The following is a 24870-nucleotide window of genomic DNA, read 5'->3' on the forward strand; positions in this document are numbered from 1 at the left end:
GTACGTTAATAATAATTTAATTTACGTTATATTATATTAATGGGATTCAATGATGTTTAATTATGGAATGATATATTGACTCACAATGATTTATATGTACTGACAATAACAGCTGCCAGAATGCTTTTTAGTACATACATATATACTTTACTTAATAATAAAAATACCTCATTTACTTTTAGTATTGTGTGGCATGATGATGACCGCTTGTGACGTATCGGCCATTGCTAAGCCCTGGGAAGTTCAACATCGTGTAGCTAAGCTAGTAGCTGATGAGTTCTTTGATCAGGGAGATCTAGAAAAATTACAACTTAATCAGCAACCGGTGGCAATGATGGACAGGTATGATTGACTAAATGTGGAGAAATACATAAATATGTATACATTATTTCATATTACATTCTTTCAGAGAACGCAAAGATGAGCTACCACAAATGCAAGTCGGTTTTATAGATGTGATATGTCTTCCGTTGTATAAAGTTCTCTCCGATACATTTCCATGGATTATGCCTTTGTACGAGGGCACGGTAGATAACAGACAACGGTGGCAGGACTTAGCTGAGAAAGTGGAGATGGGTCTAACATGGATCGATCATGATACAATTGACAAACCAATTGAAGAGTTTTCAAGTAAATATAAAACATTTTGTATATTTATATAATTGCAAGAACTTTGGTAAAAACATTGCTTAATGACACTTAACTTTATAGCACTAAAAATTCTGATTTTATATGAGCTAAAAGTTACTTTAGGTCTATAGTTAATAAAAAACAATTACTACTAAACTTGTACATATATATTTACAAAATACATCTTTATACAAGAGATTGAACCAAAAAGTACAAATATGTTTCTATCTACTCTCAACGACGTACATTACAAGTACTCCAACGTTTAGAAAAAGCATAAATTTATAAATACCTTAATAAAAATTCTTTCGGCTGAATAAGCAGATACTTGTGCACCACCTACTGAACTTTTTCACAGACCTAAACCTATCTTATCTCATCACATATTTGAGTGATCCATAGATGTAAAAATCGCAAGAAACATATGTTCAAGACATTCAAGTCATTGCAAACATTGAAAGCCGAGCATTATCATGCTGCAACAAAACACATATACATATACAAAGTCCACGTTATTTAGATTCAATTTCAGTTCCAAGAAGATTCTTGAGGAAATCTACATTTGTTATACGGATTGCAATGTTTCTCATGTGCATGTATGTAGTACTCCAGATTACCCCTTTCTTTAGTCTTACAGTTTTTCTATTTCATAAAGTATAACGTCATTTCTTGCTCGTTTTTTTGGTTTCTAGCTAGTGATAGTGAACCCATGTTTCGTTTCCAATTGCAATTCTGCACAGGAAGCCGTAATCTTCTTCTTAAAAGTTAAATCCGACTTTTTTAATTCCTAGGTTAGTAATTGTGATACTCGAGATTGCAAATACTTTGTGGAACTACAGAATATCATAAAAGAAGAGTATTCAATTGTATACTTGTTAGAGTGACAGATGTTTATCAACATACTGAACTATCATCCTTTAAATAATTGTCAATGGGTTTCACCCCTTCATTATACAAGACATGCATGTTTCAAGTATTGCAGTATTTTAAACTACTAATGTGTTTTCCTACTGCTATCTATCGGTCACTCTTAAAACTATATGTAATTTTGTCATTTAAGCTATGTTTTGAATTGTATTGTACTCCTAAGGTTTTCATTTGCCTCTATTATATATTTATAAAACACAAAATAAATAAATTACTTCTTTTAAAATAGTTTAATATTTGTATATTTCAGCATCGTGCGAGGTGATAAAAGATTTGGAATTCACCGTTACAACGCTAAACTGCACTCATGCAACAGACAACGATAAAGAAAATGCAAATGCAAACAGTGCACAATTTACTAGACCGAGATTTCATTCATTAAGAAAAGGGAAATCGCTCGGAAAGGCTGTTCGATCACGTCTATCAAGGTACTTAATTAATCAGAGCTTAATAAAAGAGTATCACTATAATGAAATACAACAATCATCATTTCAGATCACTTTATAACGCTTCGTCCGAAAGAAGACACTCGAACAATGAGAATTCTTCAAATACGACAATATATGAGGAGAGCAACGGTAAAGAAAAGAAGCCAGTCGTGCCTCCGGTTAAGCCGAAGCCGTCTAAGCACAAAAGTAAACTTTGTGAATTGTTGTGACAATTTAAAATAGACATGATTGTGATTATGTAAATTATTAAATCATTCCTTCATACGCATTCCTTATATAATTAAGTCTTCTCGAGTCTACTATTTAAATAAAACGATAGCAATACTATAAACTATGTAAATATGAACTTGTACTAAAATTTTAGTGTTTTATTATTGTTTTACAAAGATATTATTATTAACAAAACTGGCGACGCCGTCCATTTTTTTACTGTCGCCGTCGTACCTTAAAAAGGATTTTTTTAATATTATACATCCAGTTACAATATATTTCATAAATATATTGTGTGTTCACCTTTAGGGCCTAAATATTTATTTTCTAAAAACAAAGTATTAAATTAGTTTTATTAATCATATTTAATTTGGAAAGGCGTTGATTGATGCTTGAAAAGACTGAACGGTTCTTGAAGTCTCTCCTAACTGAGATTTAAAGATTGGCCTTATGTCTAATTATAAATAAATAATTATTATGTTTTTATTGCTCCATAATATATAATATCTACGTGCTAGTCAAATTGAATTTTTTCAAATTTCAGTAGATAATTAGTGAGTTTTATACAAAAATTATTTTTAATTATAAACTTCTTCTATTCCTCACAAATAATGTATAGATAATATTCCTCATTATAAGACTATACATAATTTATTATTGTATCTCTAAATCGCTCGATGACAGTCAAATTTGAAAAAAAGTAAAAATTTATTATGGTAAAAAATAACAACTTTCTCATTTCGTTCTCGATTCAGAACAATGTGCATAGTTGATTTTGGCAATATTTAGATATATGTATGTAGAATAGTTAATATGGTTGTAAAACGATAGTGAGAGACAATTATTATGAACATGAATGTTTCTATGTATGTAGTAATCTATATTGTGATAATAATGTAAATAATATTTATTCTTTAAAAATAAATTGATGAAAAATATGCTAAGAATTTTATTTTATACATTTAAAAAATATATTTTTCTAAAAAAAGTAAATAAAAGCAAAATCAGTATTAGTACTATTGCAAACTTAATTTATTCTATCGGTTGCTTTCCTGACCATGGAAATATCTTAGTAAAATAATAACATTCACACTGAGATTGGACATCTGAAGATTGGGCGAAAGTCATTTGGTCCAATGAATTTAGGTAAGGTAATTTTAAACTAAATTTGGTTAACACATAAAAAAATTAATAACTTTTATTCTAAAACTTCTTAAGCAATAATTTTTTTGAATAACATACTTTCTTAAGTTTTTGGGACTACTGGTATAGTATACATGCTTCGAAGCTAGCTGATTGCATAGTACCCAAAGTCGAATATGGAATTCACTTTAACGGATTCCTGCTGAAAAATATTTCCAAGCACAGCCGTCTGATTTCAGCAAGAAAACTTTCCGTGCCATACTTCGCTAAAAAGCAGGGGTTGATTTGCGTCAAAGGGCTTGACGCTTTTAAAATGACAAAACCAGACCTATATCTTATACTTATGGGCAAAATCGCAAGAAATGGTTGCTCAATACAATTGCAAGTACAAAATTGAGCTGCGAAAAAAATTGCAGATAGAATGGAGAAAATTGTCTACGTCCACTTGCAAGTCATTAGTTAACAGTATGTCAAACGGGTTAAAACTAAGAGTGGATCTACTAAATATTAAAAAAAGTTAAAGATTTTTATGAATTATGAATGGCCACCCTGTCAATTTTTTGGATCTGTCACTGCATTCGAAACCCTAATTTAGCAATTTTATTTGTATTCTTTGCTGCTCGGAATTTTTGTGTTTGCAATTTTGGTTTCTACAATTATCCGATCACCAATATTTCGGCGACTAGTCCATACATATTTAAACACATTTGTACAAACTTCTCATATTTACATTTGTGATATGAAATACTTGAAAAATATTGTCGAAAATAAAAATAATTTAATAATATGTTGACTCGAAAGCGCACACGAAAAACTTAATAAAATTGCATATTTTTTGATTATTGGAAATATCTAACACAAATTTAAGAAAACATGCAAAATATAAGAAGTATCCATATAAATATAATCATTATTACATATATAAGTCAGTAGTTTTTTACTAATGGGCTGATATGTAATAAATTTCAGTTAGACAAGCGTTTTTATAATTGGGGAAAGGTGATATCATATTTAATAAATTATTTAAAATTAATATTATTCTTTAAAAATTAAAATGTATATGGTTATTATTGGTGGCAATGGTGTGGATGTGGTATTTTTGCATATTACAAAAAAATGATAATCTGCATTGTGTCATACATTTATGATCAATATATACATTTTTCTGGCCAAAATTATGATATAAAAAGCAAGTGAAAAAACATGCTCACGTACGATTTGGTCTCAACGTCTCGTCGCGATGGCAACACCGCTGGCTCGCGGTGTCTGTTTCGGGGCGATGCTGCCGCGTTGACGGCTCGCGATGGAACCGCAGGGCGAGGGCGAGCGCCCTGAGCTCGCAATCGGGAATGGAGGCAACCAAAAGAGCTGCTGGGTGTGTTACGGAACGGACAGCGACCCCGACGCCACCTTCACCGACTGGGTGCAACCGTGCAGCTGCAGGGGCACCGGCCGCTGGGTGAGTGCCAAAAATCCTTCACCTTTCCGTTTAGATTCCTCTACTCGACGCGAACGCACAATTTGCGCAACGAAACCTACCCACGCCGAGTTATGTTACCGTATATGTTGCAACGTTTGTCAGAAAAAATAATTGCCGATAAACGAGAAATATTCTGCCATCTTTCAGCGTACTGAAAAACGAGAACGCCGCACACGTTCAAATTTTAACTGTCAACACGCTTCAAAGTTGCATCGTAAATTGGCGTATTATAATCTTAAAACAAGGTCAATTGCAATCGATTCGACAAGATCAAAGTGCTAATGCAAAATCCAGTTTGACTCACATTACTCAACGATTTTCTGAATTTTTCAATGACAATCGACCGAGAGTGATAAAAGATGGCTGATTGTCACAATAAAAATTGCAAATCGCCTCATTAATTTTATCGAAGCATACTTGCGCTAATTTGAATACGAAAAAGAGTGCATTATTGTTGTTAAATTTAGAAAATGCCTTTAACACGGTCTGCTGACGAGCCCTGTATTATCTGCTACACTTAATATGTTCTAACCTGAGAGGTAGAAGCAATACGTTTCCCTAAATGCTATCTATTAACGAGTACCTACTTTAACTCTTGAAAATTAAAATAAATATTTCTAAAAATTAAAATATAAATAATATTTACGAAACGACAAGCTTTGCTCTAAAGGGTTTACCGCCATTCGGCTCTTAAACCAATACTTAATAGAAACAATACTTTTGGCCTTGCTCCAACAATGAAGCCCACATTAGAAATAAGGTAGATGTCATTTTTATGTCAAGAGCTACAATTACAGATAAAGAAGCGCTTTTATTTGCGAATGAAGCTTTCCGCACTCATAAACTTGAAAAAGGAACAAAAATTAATTCAAAATAGTAACAGATTGCTTTCATCTTGTAAGGCATACATTTTTATGATGTGCAAAAAATAAAATGTAATTTCTCCAAAATTTGAAATGAAATTCTAAAGTTGATATGGATTCTTAATTATTTTTCCTTGTCTTCTTTTATGGAATGTAAGTATTTAATATCCCAGATTTTCATTTGTATTGTGTTCTGACGTTGGAACTCAAAATTGTCAAATATTTGCTAGCAAATATTTATTTAAATAAACTTTGTTTAAAATGAGTTACACGTTAATCAATAATTTTTAAACGTAATTTTCTTTACAAATCTGTCTGTATTTTTGTCTGTCAATAAGGAAAATTTCTGATCAGAGCATTGACATTTAAAATATGAATAAATTCATACGCTTTCCTGTAGATCTTTGCTCTTTCTCAATTCGACTTTCTCTATAGAATAATTAATTATATTTTTGCAAATAACTTAACTATTTATATTATAATTCACGTTATCTAAAAATTAAAAACATATTTCTTAAAAAAATTACTTTTATTCTCATAATAAACTCAAAAGTAGAAAAATAAAACAATTCGCGAGTTATTCACCGAAAATGGTATCACTTCTGCAACGAATCCTAAATTTACTGATTATTAATATTGAAAACATAAAATAGTCATTATCTAAATTAACACGATTAGTAGTGGCAAAATGTACTCGTGCTATAAGATTATACAGTACAAGCATTTTTATCACCACAAGGATCAGATAACTCGGTTTATGTGGTCTTGTTTTTAGATATCGATTTTATTTTATTTAATTCAACTTGATTTTAATTGCATTTTTATTTTGTCAAAACATGTTGAAATCTATTAATTTTATTTTATCTTTGTGGCAAAATATGTAAATATTTAAAAACAACACACTTTAAATTGTAAATCATATTAAACAAAAGTGTGCGTTTGACCCTCGATTACATTATTAACATTCAAGGTCTTTATTTACATTTTTTTAATAAAAAATTACCAATTCGTTTATCAATATTTTTTTAAAATCAACATTTTATCTTTCTGCAAGATAACATATTTGTTGGTTCAAGTCAGTCAAGGTCGTCCACTTTTGCGAAAACATCTCATAGTGAATTAATTCAATTTGCAGGTTCATCAGGTGTGCCTTCAAAAATGGGTCGACGTGATGCAAAAAGGAAACATAAATAGGAAAATAACTTGTCCTCAATGCAAGACCGAATACATTTTAGTATTTCAATCAATGGGTTTTTTGGTGTCAGTCTTAGACACGATCGAGGAGGTCACGCATAAAGTGTGCCCGTTCATAACCGGCGGAGCTCTGCTGGGCTCTATATATTGGACAGCGATCACGTACGGAGCCGTTACCGTGATGCAGGTTCTTGGCCACAAAGAAGGTCTGGAGATGTTAGAAGCCGCCGATCCTATACTGCTACTGGTGTTCTTGCCTGCCGTGCCCGCTGTTCTAATATGCGAAAGGGTAATGAGATGGGAGGATGCTATATTCCGAGCGTTGCAATCAAATAGTTACGCCGTCAGATTAGATAGGTTAGTTTGTTTAAATTAATTTTATATTCATGCGTCACTCGATTAATTTGAAAAAAAAATTTTTATCTTATTATCTGATCTTGAAACATCGTTCACAAAAAATCTTTTACTATTTCATAGCTAATTTATTGTATTTTTTAAACAGAGAAGAACAAGCTGCTCGGCGAAATTTCAACTCTACAGACCCACCTCCACCTGGGAGCGGTAACACAGGCGTCTCTCTGGTAGTCGGAGGCAGCAATTCGCCAACCAGGATATTGTGCAGTGCTCTTGTGTTGCCCACGGTTTCGACCATAGTGGGACGATTGTTTTTCAATTCAGTAGAAAACAACCTGCACAGGGCAACCCTCGGTGGCCTCACATATTTGTTGCTGAGGGGCGCCGTCTCGATATACCACAAGCAAAAGTTGTTCATACGCCAGTCTTCCAGGAAAATTCTCGACTACACCACGAGCAACCTCAGGCTGTACGCGGAAGGACACTCCATCGCAAACTATCCGTCGCCCGACAACGCAGTGTCCTCTGATACTAATTAGTAATTCTTAAAATCATGATAAAAAGTGTATTTATTTCTTTATTATAATTGTGTATATATAACGGATAGAAAGAGTGATAGTACTTTTAAGACATCGACTTATTAAATTCTCAGTCTCTTATTTACAATCGCATTTCTTTGACTAAATTCTTGTTGTATTAAATTAAAATTATAGTATTGGTGAACGAAATAAACGATTTATGAAATTGATGAAAAAATCACCATAAATACATTGTTTGAAAATAAATATAATTTTTTAACTACAAATATGTGTTTAAAATTTAAAAACCCATGTTATTTATCATTTATATATATGGAAGAATGAGTGTTTATGATGTATTAAAAATTGATTAAAATGACTGAAAATAATGATAACAAACACACCATGTTTTTCTTAAATATTTGTGTGTATTTAATTTATATAATATATCTAAGAGATATTATAATATATAAATTACAATCATATTAAAAAATACATAATTACATTACATAAATTCTGCCTAAATTTGACATTAAAAATAGATAAATCCGGTCTATCTTTGTCATGAACAAAATCAAAACTGACAATATGGGAGTAAGAAGGTAATAGAATCTACACATATATTATATGTATTTGATAGTATATATTTTTTGTTATTTTCGATACAGGGAGAGGATTAAAATGACAAGTATATCGACAGATAACTATAAAAAAAAACATCCTCGTTAGCGAACCACTTCACACTCTCACGCTCATACATTCCGACAATTTTTTGATCCACCCACCAAATTTAAAGCTAACAATAATTAAAAAAAAACAACTTCGCAAACAACTAACGTATTTGTTTTTAAGTAACGAATTGAAAATAAGAAAATCGGTGGAAAAAGCTAAAAACTTCATCGATACGGTAAAAACTATGCATATTTATAAATATTTTTTTTTAAATAATTAATGTTAATCTTACATTATACAGAACTATCTTATATTTTCTCAACATTACAAATTCAATCATCAATATTAATACGATACGATCAATCGTCAACACTTTTTTGGTAAAAAATAAAATAATAAAAACATTTTTACCAACATATACCGGAGGGGTTCTGTAGTTACATACGAGAATTTCTATTATATATTACGGTGATGTTTTTTTATAGATACTACTACGTTATTTTGTCGAGGATATAAGTTGACTTCATATATACTTTAAATAATGTAAAATAAGACTTTATTTAAACTAAATATTAGCATTACAATTACATAACATTAAAGAAAACATTTCATTGCGGATTTTTATATATGCCTTTACAATCTATGGAAAGAAGCCGTATTCGTGAAACTATTTCATTTCAGTGCTGAAAAAGGTCCCAGTCTCAGGAGAACAAAAAATATATCAAGCTGTGTTTCTGATCAGAAGCGGCATACTTAATACTGGTGGGTGATAATACATGCTGGCGGGGCGGGGCAAGGGCGGAGCTCCTCGGACCGTCCGTTCAACTGCAGCGACATAATCGTAGTGGGTGGTGGCGAAACAGAAAAAAGTGAATACCCAAAATTAGTTTTCTATGATACATCGTATAATACAATAATAATAATAAGATTACAAAAAGTCAAACACTATCATCAAGTCATTGGAAAAATATACAAAATCACTATTGATTAAAATAATAATTATTATATAAATTTTAATATTCAAGAAATATACAAATACAATAATTGTTCGACATGCGGTGAGGTATAGTCCTTTCATTTAAAACGACACTATCTCTATAATATATAATTTATATCATTCAATATTTATTTTAAATAAAATTTTGACACAAATTACGGACAAAAATAATCAAATTGCAAAAAAACAATAATCAATGTGATGCTAACTTATAGATATTGTTGTCTTATCGATATCAAGACTGTTACAAAATAGGCAAGCTAGTTAGTTGACGAGTACTGCACCCTTGAAAAATAAAGTATATATGCATTCATAATCTTCACATGTAAAACAATTTCGTATAATATACTAAAAAATAAAATACTAAAAATTCAGACTTTGCAGGACGGCGTATAGGAGTACTAATATGTATATATTTTTTAATAAATATATATTCTTTTGTAACGACGCCTCTAATAACGAAAAATAAACCTCACTTGAAAATATGTAATACGCCAAAGAAAGACCATTCACATTCAACGCAAAAATAATAAAATAAAGTTTACCATGTAATAAAAGTGAAAATACAGTGATCCATCCACACAGTATATGCTTCTAGTGAGAGTGAAGATTAACTAGAAAAAAAAATGATAAAAGTCAATATTTTTACTCTGCGTTCGATGCTACGAGGAAAACAAAACAGCGATTTTCCAAACTTTAAACACGATCGATTCAATTTTGGAAAGATGGACAAGAGTGATGAGAGAAAAAACTAAACGACTACTAAATCAAACTACATAAAAACGAATCAACAAACTAATATTTTTTTTATTAATAACACATTAAAATCCCCGATACATAATAATTAAAGTTGAAAAAATAAAATATACATTTAGGCCATCTTCTTAAATAATAAATTAACCCATATTGACCTTTCACGAGTCACAACAGAGCTTATTCCGTGCGTCTTTCAGTTTTTCCTTTACGTAGAAATAATTGAAAATTACAGAGACTAACATGAGAACTCAACTAGTACAATTCTAACAATTAATGAACATTAATTACAAAACATATTACGAATAATAAGGCGAATTACAACATATATTTTACACGATTTTTACTAACAAATCTATAATCAAATTTTGTCCTGAAAAAGTCCACACTCGATACGCACAGTAAAGTTTGGAAAGCGCTGTCCTAATAATTATGTTTCGATTAAAGCGGGGCCTGGGCTAGGATTATACAGCGTTAATTAAAAAATAATAATATGCATAACATATGAGAAAGCGAGAGTCATTTTATTTATTATGAAAGGAAAATGACTCAAGATTTCTCATATGATTTTATGTACATTTCACGTTACCGAACAAAACATTGGTTGGTTAATTAATACAAACGACAATTTTTAGTCTGAGCGAAATACAATGAAAATTACTTCTTTTTGCTCTTGTTCGCGGTACCACGCGGTGGCGTCACCGGCCGCCCTGGATTGAAATGACTCATACTACGCTTTTCAGCAGGCCGTAATATTTGAAAACTGCACATCAACGTATCGTCCACTGACATCATGGCCCCTGGAACGAAAATAAAACATTATAAATACAATTTTATGTGATTTTCCTTATAACATTGCATACCAAGCATTATTCCTAAATATGCAGCCTTACGACCAGGCTTATTTGCGAACATTAGAATCTAATCTTATTTTTTTAACATCATAAATTTTTAATTAGTAAACGTTTTTTTATATTCACAATAGTAAATCAATAGACATCAAGACAACTGTGGATTGCGTACAAATAAAATGAAAAATTAACTTATTTAGAATCACCAATTATACATATTTAAAAAATAAAAACGATACTGATTATGGTAAACGACGATGAAATACTTTTACTTATTTTTAAAACAAATATCAGGCTTTGTGATCTTTACAATATTTTTTTTTATTTTTAACAATTTACAGCCAATTTACGTGGCGATATTCACACGACCGTACAACTTTCATACTGTTGACAGTGAAAAAATGTCGATACATGTTTTGATCCCAGTTTCTCGTGCATCATATCGATAATAATGACCTACTTTAGAGACTCCACACCAGTGGTAAGTCCAAGTATTGACAGCAAATCTCATATCGGGGATTATAGAAAACATTCAAAGGCCATAAGTAATAAAAAAGGGACTGGAATTGTATCTAGTCACAAGAGATAACATTTTTATGGAAGAACAGAAACCAAAATTTATAGGACATAAGACAAATTATAAACAATGTCGACATGTCATTGTTGACCAATAAAGATGATATACTTGCTTAAAACAACTAATCAAATAGACACAATGCGTTTAGCCAATATTGGGGCTTTTGATTTAGCGCTGTACTGTTTTAAGCAAGCCTCGAATATTTTAGTTATTTTCTGGCCACTACTAGAAAACTTATATTATAGAAGCTTATATAAAAAAGCCTGAAGATATCGTAAATATCTGTTTTAACGTTGTAATATTTTTAACAAGAAACTAGAATCTCCGTACTAAAGAAAACCAACTTGATGTTATCGATTAGCTTTTTTACCACTACCTTTTCATCAGAACTTCAGGTACTTTGAATTACCCTACACTACATATTCACTTGTATAATACCTGCATTGTCAAATTCTCCGCAATAATTGGGAGCCGAGAACAAAGTGACCAGTTGCCTCTTTGCAAAGAATTCGTAGCCATCCTCGACCACTTGATGCGCCCGACAGATTAGATCAAAGTCATGTTTCGATAAGAACTTCCCGACAATCTGAAAGTAAAACAATAAAAAATGTATAGCAACTATGACGCATTCGATATCGAGAAACGTTTAAAATTGAAAACTATGATACCTCGTGGCCGAAAGTGAAACTGACGCCACGGTCGTTTTCGCCCCAGCCGTTGGTGTCTTTATCGGGATCGGACCACAGCAGATCGCATAATAATCCAACGTCGGGCACGTCGGTAGGCCTCATGATACGCCGCACCTGTTCCATAGACTGCAAGTCTGGAGACAGGCCACCGTGGCAGCAGAATATTTTCTCATCGACTGTAATAACAAAACATACATGAGGATCTTCTATAAACAAGACACGAGTACATACAGAACGAATCATACCAATCGCAGCGACGGGCAAGCAGTTAAAACAATCAGTGAAAGTCTTCCACAATTTGATATTGTAGCGACGTTTGCATTCATCGTAGAATCTGAAAGTTATCATTAGACGCTCAAAATCTCGATTCATACAATAAATTAAACGTGCATCTTACCCATAGATTCTGTTAATACTGGCACACTCATGATTTCCTCGTAATAAGAAGAAATTTTCAGGATATTTTATTTTGTAGGCGAGCAACATGCAGATGGTCTCCAGCGATTGCTTGCCCCTGTCCACATAGTCTCCCAGGAATAAGTAGTTAGATTCTGGCGGGAAGCCTCCATACTCGAATAAGCGTAGTAGGTCATAAAATTGCCCGTGTATGTCGCCTGCGTCAAAAATAAACGAATATTACTATAGATTATGCAGAACAATGTCAAGTTTACACGCGTCATCGTCGGCGCTGTACGTTTCAAAAACCGGTTATGAATTCTCGGAACGAATGTTTCGCATTGTCGCGTCAAATTTTCATTTTCATGCATATTTCATCATTGATTGTCCATCGGCATTGTTTTAAGGACAAAGTAAAAGATGTGCCATTTAGATTATGATAATTTGACAACGAGAGACAGAGACGAATTTACAAAGGAGTGTCATTATTATCACAAGTTAAAAATGAGATAAGTTTGCACGCGATAAATAAAATCAATAGGCATTTGTAATCTGCGAATATACTTGTTAATACAACTGATAACAATTGGTCGCGAGAACAAATATTACACAAAAATGAGTAACTAAATAAAAAAAATATGCATTGATTATCATCGTAAATGTAAAATAAATTTGAGCTTCTCCGTTATTTATCCTATATTGTTTACAAAAGGTATTAATTAAACCAAATTCTTGGCTGAACGCTTGAGAAATTTCCCACACAAACACAATGGGCTAGTCAATAAATTCAATTCAAAAAAACATAATTCATTCATCTCCCATATAACACATTAAAACTGTATCACGTTAAACATTATTCGTCTCAATTATTTTTAACCATCTTTATTTTATTTTTAAAGAGCGAAAATCACAGTCATCGTGAGCATAATTCATATGTATAACTGAAAACATTCCCGAAACAAGGTCACTGTATAAATATATTATAAATATAATAACATGTTCAGATATGAAGCGAACACGCTTCTCTATAGACATTCTTCATTACATACAAGCGTATATGTAAATATATTGCTTACAATAACAAAAAATCAATCTGAAGTGACTTTTTAAAAGATAAATAATGTCACAAATTGAAGCTTGTTAGTGCGTTGACCTGAAATACCAATAAACGATTTTTTTTTGTATTGTACAAGCTCTCATCATGCGGCGTTTGACCTATATGTCAACAATAATGTCAATTTCAAACATGTTCTATTAAAATTAATAGAAAGTTACAAAACAATTTATAATTGATATAAAATAATCCTATTCACTATTATCAATATGCAAAACAAACATCCACCATTCTTTGCACGTTAAATACAATAGGAAAATAGTAATTTGTAACAATTAAAATGATTGATTTATATTTTTAAGTCCAGTGTAAAATTATAAACTACTCGACGTAGTATACATTTAGAACTAGTTTCAAACGCCAATTATAATTTACGCTATATGATTATAGAACAATAATGTTTTAAATCACATAAGGATACCGTATGATGCATGAAAACAATTAAAACGCCAATAAATTACACACAATACTCGATAATGAACTGATATATGACAAGTCATGCTTTTTTGGCCTGGCATTAGTCATAACGTCTGCGGAAAACATTGTTAATTGTTTTCAAAGCACTGTATTGTTATTTTACACACTATAGAAACTCATGTTGATTATAATTCATATAGATAATAAGCTGGACACATTATTCATAATGAACTAATTCATCGTTGAATTATATTTAGATGCGCCAAAGATTAACAGCTTGACACAATTGCACCTTGCACATAATACCTATAATTAGTTATGCTATATACAGAGAAAAAATCATGTATACCATAGTATTATTAAATAAAAATAATATAACAATAAGCCAATATCTGATTAAAAATCTCAGCGGATACTTAATATTCATCAGAGTGCTCCTAAGATAAACATGTTGAAATCTTCAAAAGGATCAATATTTCTTCAGATACCTTTCTACCCATCTAATAGTGAGAAATATTTCATCATTTTCTAAAATGCAGTCTAGGTCTCGCATTTTGCATAAAAACATTGACCATTTGAGTTTAAATTCAAGTTTTTTCCCTTTTGAGTATGTAGAAAAATTTATAATCAGAAGAAACAACAATGGGCAAAGATCTTAACCTTGCGGCATTCCTGAGCATGTTAACATCGAACTCACTGCAATGATAGAGGGACTTTTTCATTAATTATTTTCATATCGCAAACTGATGATAAAGTTTATCATATTTATCTGTTAGTGGAATTATATCTAAAAAATGTCATTGAACTAACATTAGTGGATTCGGTTCAGCTGATTTGTTGCCATTACCTGATTACGAAACTTACAATCTCTAAACTTTATGCCTCTTTTTTTTATAAATCAATAAATACATTTCATATGAAAATATTTTAGTTTTTTATCATGCTTGTCCAGATACATCTCTAACTAAACTGGAAAAGGGATTAAATAATTAGTAAAAAATACTGTCCATTAAGATTTAAGACTTTTCAGATATGCATATTTATGTATTGATTTCAAGTGATTCACATTCTTCGTGAATGAGAGATAATATATCTGTGTATAATAATTTCAACAGTTTAGTCGGCCCTTATAAAAAAGCTAGATGTGTAGTTATTAAAAATTGTATTATTATATCATAGTATAATTAAAGAGGCATTGAGAATATTAAGGGCGAACTAAACAAATGCAATTCAAAATATCGAACCAAATAAACTTGTAATGCAACCGCCATAAGCATTCAAATATGTATTCTTTGCTCTTCGAGATTTGAGGAATAATATTTGGTCTACCGAAAAAGGAAGTCGTTTTCATGCTCAATATACAATTTTCAACAGTACTAGCTAAGGGTTTGCAATGTTTTTTAGTGTTATTTTGTTTCTAAGCATCTAAGTATACCTATTATTCAAATAATTTTTTTAAGAAAAGGTTTACAATTTACTGGGTGATGTTTTGAAGTTTTTGTTAGTTTGAAGAGTTTCAATCAAAAGAATAGTCCGGGAAGCGGAAGAGCAAAAATGTGAATATAAACACATTAACTTCCGAACAATCTGTGTTGTTTTAGAACCAGTTAAGTAGGAAAACAACCAGCGGTATCACTTGAACGAATAAAATAGAAAAAAGCCTACCCATATGAATCGTAAATAACCGCTTTTCCAGTTAGAAAACGGGCATAAGTAGTCAGATTTTATTTGAATGTATTTCAATTGGGAGCCTCTTAAATATTGACATAAAAAAATTGCATCGATTTAGATTAATAATTTAAAAAACGAAATAATATAACACGTCGTTATTAAAAATATGTAGTAAAATCTAGTCACAGTAAAGTAACAATATAAAATATTCATATTTTTAGGTTATGTGTTTAAAATTATTTTTTTTGTTTCGTTTCACCTGTCAGTATCGAGTACTTGACATTAATTTAAATGTGTGGGCGTTGTATTATAATGCAGTGTTACCAACAATAAATTATAATTGCCAATAATTCCCATTCGTTTCTTTTATATATGACCAGTGGCGAAACGACGAATGGCAACCCAAATTAAACAGTTTATGGATCTGTCATATTTATCGTTAGAAATACCAAATTGATATGACCGTCAGGGTTGCCACTAGGTCGGGGAAAAGCTTTAAAAAATGGACGACTGGCCGCGCCCGCAATTTTCATATTTTGCTAAAGCGAGTCACAGGCATTTTGCCAATATTTTGCGACAAATAAAGGCGATATATAAATATACATAGTCGAGAGCCGCTTACGTCGCTATCGAGAAAAAACGAGTTTCGATCGCGCGGACAAAATAAATATGGCGGCCGGCCGCGGCGTAAACGAAAGCTATCCGCCATTTTGACGACGACGGTAGGGTCGCCATTTTATTTACCGCAGATCTTGAGCGGCGCCTCCAGCTCGAGCAGGATCGGCTGCGAGAGGAAGATCTCGCGGGACTTCAGGCAGAGGCCGCGGATCTCGTACTCCGTGAGCTGGACGCTCTTGCCGGGCTTGTTTCCTCGCACTGCAACAAGAAGACATAGGATGTGTCAGCGATGGCGGTGGCGCAGGCCGAGGGGGGCGGGGCGCGGGGCGCAGGGTCGGGCGCGGCTCTGACCTTCGAGGAGCCTCGACAGGATGCTGTCGATGTTGAATTTGTCCTTATCGCCCATGACGGCAAGGGGCGGAGGTCGTGCGGGGGCGCCGGGAGAGCCGATGCGAGAGGATACGCCTTCGAAGCTCTCGCCTTTGGTCGCTGCGACCGCAGACCGCCGGCGCTGCCAACCTGACGAGCGGTTTGTTGTGGACCATAGACAACGCGACGCGCGCCCGCCTATGTGTCAAATCAGAATCGATCAACGAATCGCTTAAAAGTTATAAAAAAATCTATAGTCAAAAACACTTGTTTTACATATTAAATTAACACTGGAAAATTTGTAAAAATAGTTTTAGATTTTTAAAGTGGGCTTTAAGCTCATAAAATATAAAACCATAGAGAATGTGTTACCGTTAAACCAAAATATTACTGTAATTCTTAAAATTATGAAACATATTAATTGTATTTTGTTTAAAATACTTTTTAATGATATAACTTGCATGCACGTATTTGAATTATTACAGTAGAATATCTAACTCGTTTTTCAGAAATATGTACGAAACAAAATTTCTGACTTCGATTCAAAAATAGTAAAATTAACACATTATATTGAAAAGACAGGGAGGGGGGGAGGAATAATTTTATATGAAATTAAATAAATATTTTTGTACGGCTAAATACCCTATTTCAGTACAGTGGCACACTTTCAAATTTTATTTAATTAAAAAAAATGCCTATAGTTTTTTTTTAATAAAAAAAATACAAATAAAAACAAAAATATTGTAGTTTAATTTATACTTATTCCACTCTACATTTACATTTTTTAATTAAATTATGCTGTTTTTCTTCCAAAATTTAAAACAAATATTTTATAAATTACTATTTGTGTATTTGACCTTTCTACTTATTAAACAGTTTAATGTTTGATTGAGCGCACGGGATCCATTATTTCAGTTCTTAGACGCTTAAACAGGAGCGAAGAGCCTAATATGGGTTACCTCTCGTATCCACATATGACCTAAAGAGTTTTGTGAGATATTTAAAAAATTAGCGAATGCTGTTTACACTAGTTATTGTTGGAATTTTTAAATATTTTTGTGCCTCATGTCATTTATATAAATAAAATTAAAAAATTCTAACTACTAGAATTTCTCGCTGAGTGACTAAATTAATTGCATGATCACTTTTAGTAGCTCTCCAGTAATTTATCATTAACATTTAGCTTTTATGGCTATTAAGTTTAGCGAGCCCCAATCTTAATCAATATTACTTGTATTTATAAAACTTGGCTTAGTATTTTTTTGGAAAACGTATCGGTGATGATAGCAACAAAATGCTTTGTATCACTTGTGAATTTATTTTTGCGAGGCGGGTCGAAAATCGCTCTTTTTAGGAATTGGCATTTTGCTTTTTTATAATAGGGTAATAATATGTATTTGTTATGGATTTGTTATATTTCTTATATGTAGTGTTTATAATAAATAAAATTAAGATCCTGAATTTAAACGAAGTTATTCTGCCTAATTAATTTGTTTTCACACGCGTATTTTTTTTCATAGAAGTGACCTTCCCCCTCCTTATCTCTGATGTCTTATATCGGTTTCCTTAAAATAATTAGTGCTACTAGAAACCATTAAAAATATTGCACGGTATACACAACCGCGACAGTCACTCGTGACGGAGTATGTCGGTCATTGTACTCAGTCCGTGCAATATACTGAAACGAAAGCTCGACTAGGCAAGGGTCGCAGTTGCTAATAAGATATTCAATTACTGAACGAGGGATGACTGCTTAGTCTTAGACCCATGTCGGCGTTGTGCCACTGTGGAGAGAAAGTTTTACTAAGAAGGTATGTTCAGTCGCTCTTTCAAATAATAGTTTGGCGACGCATGGTGACGGGTGGCAAAGAGACACAGATTGAGCCGATGCAGTAGTATTTTATTGAGATATAGATACATGTTTGAATATTTAGAATATGAATGGTGATCGGTGCACGAGACAGCAATGATCGTTGCGAGTCCGCCAAAGTTCACCAAGAGAATGTGTTTATGTCACGTCAGTGTTACCAGAGTGCCGCCAGGGGTTTGGCCATAATAAAACCTGAATAAATATATATAACGTTTTAATAATGTCTACCTCCCCGAAGTTATAATGTGTAAAAACAGTATACCGGGAAGGTGGTATAAGCGGAGATGGGGTTTTAATAGGTCAAAATACCACACGGCCATCAACCAGATTCTCTAATTAGTGGTGTCTTATTGAAGATTTACCCCATCAAAGTTTCAATAATGTAATACGAGTTTTTCAAATGCTAAGTGAGACATCTTTTAGTCGGTGCAGATATATATTGACATGATTATTTTACATGATTAAATGAAGAGATGTGTGACACGGATCGATGAGACGTCTGAACCATACTTCTGGCAATAACAAGGTAGACAGTTGCTGTTAACATTTGTATTAGGATAATTGTTTGCATGTATAATTAAAAAAAACGTTTTCTTTATATTAATATTTTGCTTTCAATGTTTTCTTAGTAAAATAAAGTATTTTTTTAGTTGAAATATTGTGTTATTTTATTTTGTATTTATTAGTAAGTAGTGTAAAAACTAATTATGTTTAATATCTGTCATTACTTGTAAAATATTAAATTTTGTATGATATAACTAAATAATCATTGTATATACCGAGTCGAACTATGGAGCGGAGCATCTTACAGAAATCTTGATTACCACAAACTTAATGAAATGTAATTATTAGTTAATTGTCCTTCCTTTTATTCGAACTTGAATATTTTGTCTCATATTGCATGTAATTTGTGGCTGACCCAGGCGTTAATTTAATATAATTATTATTCATAACTTACCATGTTATTTAGTGTTGAATGTAGATCTTTTTTATTAGATGCAATCATTACATTATGATAGATCTTAGATTTGATTAAAATCTCTAAATTATATTTTTCACTCATTAAGGATAAAGGCGTACAATAAGAAAACACTTTTATTATGATTCTTAGATTATTATACTTCAACTTTATTAGTAGCTTTAGAAATCGTTCAGAATGAAGACAATAATATGATATGAACAATAATAATATTATTGATCTATAACTACAGTTTAATTACACATTTTCTTATAAAGATATATACATTTCTTTTTATATCATGTCTACTTATAAATATTTGATAAGGAAAAATTATCATAATAAAAAGACTGAGACAAAAATATTATATTCCTGTTGTCATATATATATATAATAATAATAATATATATACGAATATAAACATTCTTAACAATATTTGGCGAATAATTTTTCTGACGTAAGTCGATAATATTATTAAAATTATATTCTTTATAAATTATGTTATTTAAAACATTGTTATTTTAATTTAATATTCATTGAATAATATGAAGAAAATAACTTCACAATCTTTTAATTTACACAATAAATGCAAAATTGTTTATTTATAAACGTAATAAAACAATATTAGCTTAGATTTATTATGTAATAATAACACAGCAACATCTTAAATAATCATCGAACAACATCCTAAGCGAACATATAAGTGATTTGCATAGGTTTTTTGCTATTATGCTAAAATATTTACCAGTGGTTGATGGAAATTATTGTGAGGATATCGTTAAAACAGTCACATAATCAAAGATAATTTATTTTAAAGAGATCTTTGAATTTCTAAAAGGGAATTATATATAAAATTGAAACATAATTAGTTTTTTACTCACTATAAATATAGACAATACTTTTATTATGTTAAAATTGTAATTGATAGTTTAACATTTTATTGTACATTAAATATAATTCCATTTTAGAAACTTGCACAAGGAAAGCAGTAACAAAAATTTCATGCGTCATGTGTAATTGTGAATCGTAGAAAATATGCATTTGCACCGCTGATCTTAATGTGTGATTGTGTTAAAATTTTTATATATTGTTAATAATCCATAATTCAATACGAGTTTCTTTTTTTAAAATCCTTAAGTATTTCTTTATTCATGATCTGTAAACGTAATGATAATACATATTCTAAATTTGAAAGTTAATCCCGTTTTAATGTAATAATGGATACTTTTGCACTAATAACTATATTTTTTATTTTTATATATTAATTACAGGTTTGCAAGGAATGTGGTTCCCCTTTATTTATGTCTTTTTACACTTACTTTAATTTTTATCGCTAGTATTTAAATATTATTTAACCCTTAAGATTAATCATTCAGAATTACCACAACGTCTTCCGTCATAATTTTCACTATTTATATTAAACATATATATATAAATATGTAAAAATTATACTTTAAAAATTGATTAATGTATATTTATATATTTATTTAGAAAATAAATGTAACAGCATTAATGCCAAATTATTATGGTAGCAAATACTCTCCGGTTTAATGTTGAACGTTACATATTTTCACTTATATGCACCGCTAAACTCGTTTTTCTAATATTTAAATTGTTACCTTTTTATGAGTCCCTAAAAATTATAGATATCCCTTAATAACTATAGATATGCTTTTCAATAAATTTACAATTTTAATTAACGCGTCACTTTGTGACTTTCCACACGCGATAGCACTAAAATAAATAAATAACATAATAGTTTGGAAAGTTTAGATAGGAGCAAAATTAGAAAAATAGTATTGAAATGTGCTGCTCCTTGCTTCTTTTTTCAGGTTTGTCGAATATTTATTTTATATTTTAGATTCTTTATAGGTTTTATTAACCTTTCTTTTTTATTTTATTTGAAAAGAAAATGAGCAGCTTAATCATAATAAAATAATTGATTTCGGAAGAATAGTATTCGCTATTTTTGTGCTTTTAATCTATTAAAATTTATTTATTTACACAAAAACGATTAGTTGAGATACATAGTGACTAGGCAGTCTTTTATAGTTCATGCAAAAATAATTTGAATAATACAAATAATAATAAAATGCAAAAATAAACACAAAATAAAATAAAAAATGAAATAAAACAACTTTTACTAATTGCTCGATGCAAAATGTTTATTTCTAGTGTTAAAAAAAACATAATAAAATATTGGTAAAGAAGCATAAAATAAATTTGAAAATACCAGTAAAAGATAATTATAAAACAATGCATAACAAATAGTCATAATAATAACTATATATGTAAAATATATATAATTTATATTATTCATAATATTTAGAAGAAAAATAAAATACCTGAACAAAATGCCCATTAAAAAAGAAAACTACACAAAATTAAATTAATAATATTATAAACAATAAATTTGGAAATCGACAATACGTATTCTAAACTGATAAAATTTAAAGTAAAACAATCACATTTCTTTGTTTAAATTAACTTATTCAACATAATTATACTGGGGTTCAATTTATTCGATGAACGATTGCACTTCATTCCTTAATATATAATACACTTATCTTATTTATCATTATAACTTTAGAGGCAAAATTCAATATTTGTAATAATAATAATAATATATAATAATAATAATATTTATATAATGATAATGTGCTAACAAGAAAAATCACGTGTGATTTCAATAATCATTAAAAACAAAGTCTTTGGCCGATATAATGTATATCTGGAACACTATTTTTCACAATAATTTCCCCATCGTTACGAGCTATAGACGCTCTATCTCAACAAGAATCTTCAATAACGTCTCACATAAGAAAATATATAAACGATAAGCAACCTCTGGCTATCATATCGTCAATGAAAATACTGTAAAAACGAAAAACACAACTCTCTCGAGTCACAAAAACGCTTATCATAGCATCCAAATCATTCACAGACGCTTATTTCATTAATATTAAATACAAATAATATATTACACAGCGCGTATGTATGTAATTACATATATTCACACACGCACTTACTCTTATTAAATACAATCGACGTTACACTTCATTACTCCCTCTCTAATCTCTTATGAATTTCTCATAAAAATGCAATATTATATAAAATACTGGCAGTTTACTACGACTAATGTATTTACAATCGCTAAATGCTAGTTTTTTAAATCATTATCTTACGAGTTTTTTTCTTATGAGATTCTTTGATTTTTCTTTGAAAATATCTACTATAAAAGTCGTTCTAAATACGCATCCGATTAGATAGAGACGCTCTTTTCGCACAATCGTGTATAATTACGTCTAGAGTATTAAGCTTAATGAATAAAGCGATTATAATTTATTTTTATCAGTACGTATCTGTGGGAAGTATTCATTGGCTAACCTATATCATATAATATAAAACAGAACAAATCGTTTTTCACATTTTTAACTAGATTTTTCTAATTACATCTACTCACAGTGTTTCACAACATTTTTTTAATAGTCACAAATTGTCATTAGTACTCCCATCGATCGGAATCTACTTCCATTTTTATACTGTTCTCGTTGGGTAGGTCATTTATTGCCGTCGCCGGCGTTACGGCCGACGTCGGGGAGGTAACAGCCGGAGGAGACAAACGAGTAGACGGAGCCCTTTCGGCGCCGTCGGTCTCCGTGTCTGCTTCCGCTGGTTCGATACGCACAGTTCTTTCGGCAGCGCGTCTGCCATAGTCTTCGGTTTGCATCACACACACACCGTTGATGATGACTTCGTCTGGGTTCGGTGGACGATCTTTATCGTCCTCCCAGTTGGGGTTCACCCATTGAGGAGCTACGGGCTTCCGCCTATTCGAACGAACGCCCTGCGGAGCCGCTCGAGGCGTTTCTGCCTTACCTTCGTCTCCGTCGCCATCTAAATCGACATCTCCATCGGGCAAGCTCCTCTCATCTATAGATTCGTCAGATCCGACGTTGCTCTCTACGTCTTCATCTTCAAAATCATCACCGTCAGGTTCTCGTTTAAGAGGCATACTTAAATCTAATCCGCTCATTTGCTCTTTAACAGCTCCTAAAGCCAAATCAGAATCGCCCGTCGGTAGTAATCCACGACCTAACAAAGCGGCTAAATTTGAGTTAGCGGCAAAGTACGGCGGATACGGGAGCGGTACTCCCGCTAATCCGAGTCGTTCTTTTTGCAATTCCAATAGGCGTTGGTTTAACAATAGTCGGAATTGGACTGGATCGAACGGCGCCTGTCCACTCGATTGATCGCGAGCTGGTACTTCACCGGAACCGCCATGTGGCACTTGTTGTTTCAATCGCATACGATGGTTGTGAAACCAATTTGTAATTGTCCTAGATGAAAGGCCGAGTTCGGTCGCTAGAAATTCTATCGTAGCCATGTTTGGGTATGGATCTAACGCGAACGCTAAGCGCAACGCTTCCTTTTGTTCTTCGCTAAAGAGCACTCTTTGTTTTTTAGTCGAAGGGGGACCTCCCGGATGAGGACTTGGCGATGTCGAATGATAAAATTCAGCAGTGTCGTTCGACGACGTATCGGAACTGTTATCTTGTCCGCCAGGTCCGGTGGAACGGCGTCGCTTATTGGCTTCTCGTCTTTCATTCTTGAGTGCTTGTAATCGATCAATATTGTGAGCGTCGCTCAGCCAAAGCTGCATTCTAATAAAAGGTTCTCGGCCTTTAATGCTCAACATATGCCACGGTTTCGGCTTCGAGAGAAGTTCACTAACTGAACCTTGAGATAAACCTAAAACGGCCTCTCCGAATATCTTCTGTCCGATATTATTCGCCAATAGAGCTTCTTTGATCTTAGTGGTGATTGTTTGAGTGTCGAGATCTTGAGTGAGAGCCGCCATTTCGTACACACTAGGCGAAATGTGCTGATGCAAAGCTCGCATTACGGAACTTTGAGGAGTTAGGGGCGGCTGAGGAGGCATGGGAGGCATTGGAGGTTTTCCCGATTTCATATCAGATTGAAGCGGGAGAGATCCTAGGGGCGGGAATCCGCCTGGTCCTAATAAAAGCGGAGGTCCACCTCCCATCATCACTTGTTCTTGATGCATTTTGCTCAACAGTTGCGAAGCATCCATCATTTTTTGACTTGGTTGCATTGGTTTGCTCAAATTTGCAGGGCATTCTGTAATT

The 24870-nt window shown here is 32.0% G+C and overlaps 4 protein-coding genes and 1 long non-coding RNA gene across 22 annotated transcripts in view; 2 read left to right on the forward strand and 3 right to left on the reverse strand.

Moving 5' to 3' along the window:
- LOC148235167 (cGMP-specific 3',5'-cyclic phosphodiesterase-like) overlaps nucleotides 1-3152 on the forward strand; it is a 117651-nt gene extending 114499 nt beyond the window's left edge. For both annotated transcript variants that reach the window (XM_088186351.1, XM_088186350.1), the window contains exons 15-18: nucleotides 183-342; nucleotides 410-630; nucleotides 1808-1985; nucleotides 2053-3152. In XM_088186351.1, coding sequence (XP_088042477.1) covers nucleotides 183-342; nucleotides 410-630; nucleotides 1808-1985; nucleotides 2053-2215 — 722 coding nt within the window. In that variant the 3' untranslated portion in view covers nucleotides 2216-3152. The remainder of the gene's footprint in view (nucleotides 1-182; nucleotides 343-409; nucleotides 631-1807; nucleotides 1986-2052) is intronic.
- Nucleotides 2-4798, reverse strand: LOC148235168 (uncharacterized). Its single transcript, XR_015809677.1, has 2 exons — nucleotides 4575-4798; nucleotides 2-295 (listed from the first exon to the last, which is right to left on the reverse strand). It is a non-coding gene; the product is annotated as an uncharacterized LOC148235168 (long non-coding RNA).
- On the forward strand, nucleotides 4575-8055 carry LOC148235169 (E3 ubiquitin-protein ligase MARCHF5-like). The gene is made up of 3 exons (XM_088186355.1): nucleotides 4575-4818; nucleotides 6838-7253; nucleotides 7399-8055. The coding sequence occupies exons 1-3, from the start codon at nucleotides 4663-4665 to the stop codon at nucleotides 7787-7789; spliced, it is 963 nt and encodes a 320-aa protein (XP_088042481.1). The 5' UTR covers nucleotides 4575-4662; the 3' UTR covers nucleotides 7790-8055.
- A 924-nt stretch (nucleotides 8056-8979) lies between these two features.
- LOC148235170 (serine/threonine-protein phosphatase PP1-gamma catalytic subunit B) lies at nucleotides 8980-17027 on the reverse strand. 3 transcript variants are annotated; one of them, XR_015809675.1, is made up of 9 exons: nucleotides 16875-17027; nucleotides 16650-16781; nucleotides 12705-12921; nucleotides 12553-12641; nucleotides 12287-12483; nucleotides 12057-12204; nucleotides 10852-10990; nucleotides 9983-10051; nucleotides 8980-9265 (listed from the first exon to the last, which is right to left on the reverse strand). XR_015809675.1 is itself a non-coding variant. In XM_088186354.1 (7 exons), exons 1-7 carry the CDS (start codon nucleotides 16927-16929, stop codon nucleotides 10848-10850), a joined length of 981 nt encoding a protein of 326 aa, XP_088042480.1. In that variant the 5' UTR covers nucleotides 16930-17027. The 3 variants fall into 3 exon arrangements, 1 of the variants encoding a protein (XP_088042480.1); XR_015809676.1 differs by lacking the exon at nucleotides 8980-9265 and adding an exon at nucleotides 9555-9722; XM_088186354.1 differs by lacking the exons at nucleotides 8980-9265; nucleotides 9983-10051 and having other exon boundaries at nucleotides 10848-10990.
- Nucleotides 17028-22932: 5905 nt separating this feature from the next.
- Nucleotides 22933-24870, reverse strand: part of ct (homeobox protein, cut) — a 154233-nt gene continuing 152295 nt past the window's right edge. For all 15 annotated transcript variants that reach the window (XM_088185591.1, XM_088185584.1, XM_088185590.1 and 12 more), the window contains one exon: nucleotides 22933-24862. In XM_088185591.1, coding sequence (XP_088041717.1) covers nucleotides 23223-24862 — 1640 coding nt within the window. In that variant the 3' untranslated portion in view covers nucleotides 22933-23222. The remainder of the gene's footprint in view (nucleotides 24863-24870) is intronic.

Source organism: Plectrocnemia conspersa, unplaced genomic scaffold (assembly GCF_051122295.1).
Source record: "Plectrocnemia conspersa isolate PC_06_02 unplaced genomic scaffold, ASM5112229v1 ptg000005l, whole genome shotgun sequence".
In the NCBI taxonomy this organism is placed as follows: Eukaryota; Metazoa; Arthropoda; class Insecta; order Trichoptera; family Polycentropodidae; genus Plectrocnemia; species Plectrocnemia conspersa.

Coding starts and splice junctions, on each gene's coding strand:
- LOC148235169 (XM_088186355.1), top strand. CDS start 4,663: ATGGAACCGCAGGGCGAGGGCGAGCGCCCTGAGCTCGCAATCGGGAAT. Junction 4,819..6,837: donor GCAGGGGCACCGGCCGCTGG/GTGAGTGCCAAA, acceptor TTCAATTTGCAG/GTTCATCAGGTGTGCCTTCA. Junction 7,254..7,398: donor TACGCCGTCAGATTAGATAG/GTTAGTTTGTTT, acceptor TTTTTTAAACAG/AGAAGAACAAGCTGCTCGGC.
- LOC148235170 (XM_088186354.1), bottom strand. CDS start 16,929: ATGGGCGATAAGGACAAATTCAACATCGACAGCATCCTGTCGAGGCTC. Junction 12,922..16,649: donor GGCGCCGCTCAAGATCTGCG/GTAAATAAAATG, acceptor TTTTTGACGCAG/GCGACATACACGGGCAATTT. Junction 12,642..12,704: donor AGTATTAACAGAATCTATGG/GTAAGATGCACG, acceptor GATAACTTTCAG/ATTCTACGATGAATGCAAAC.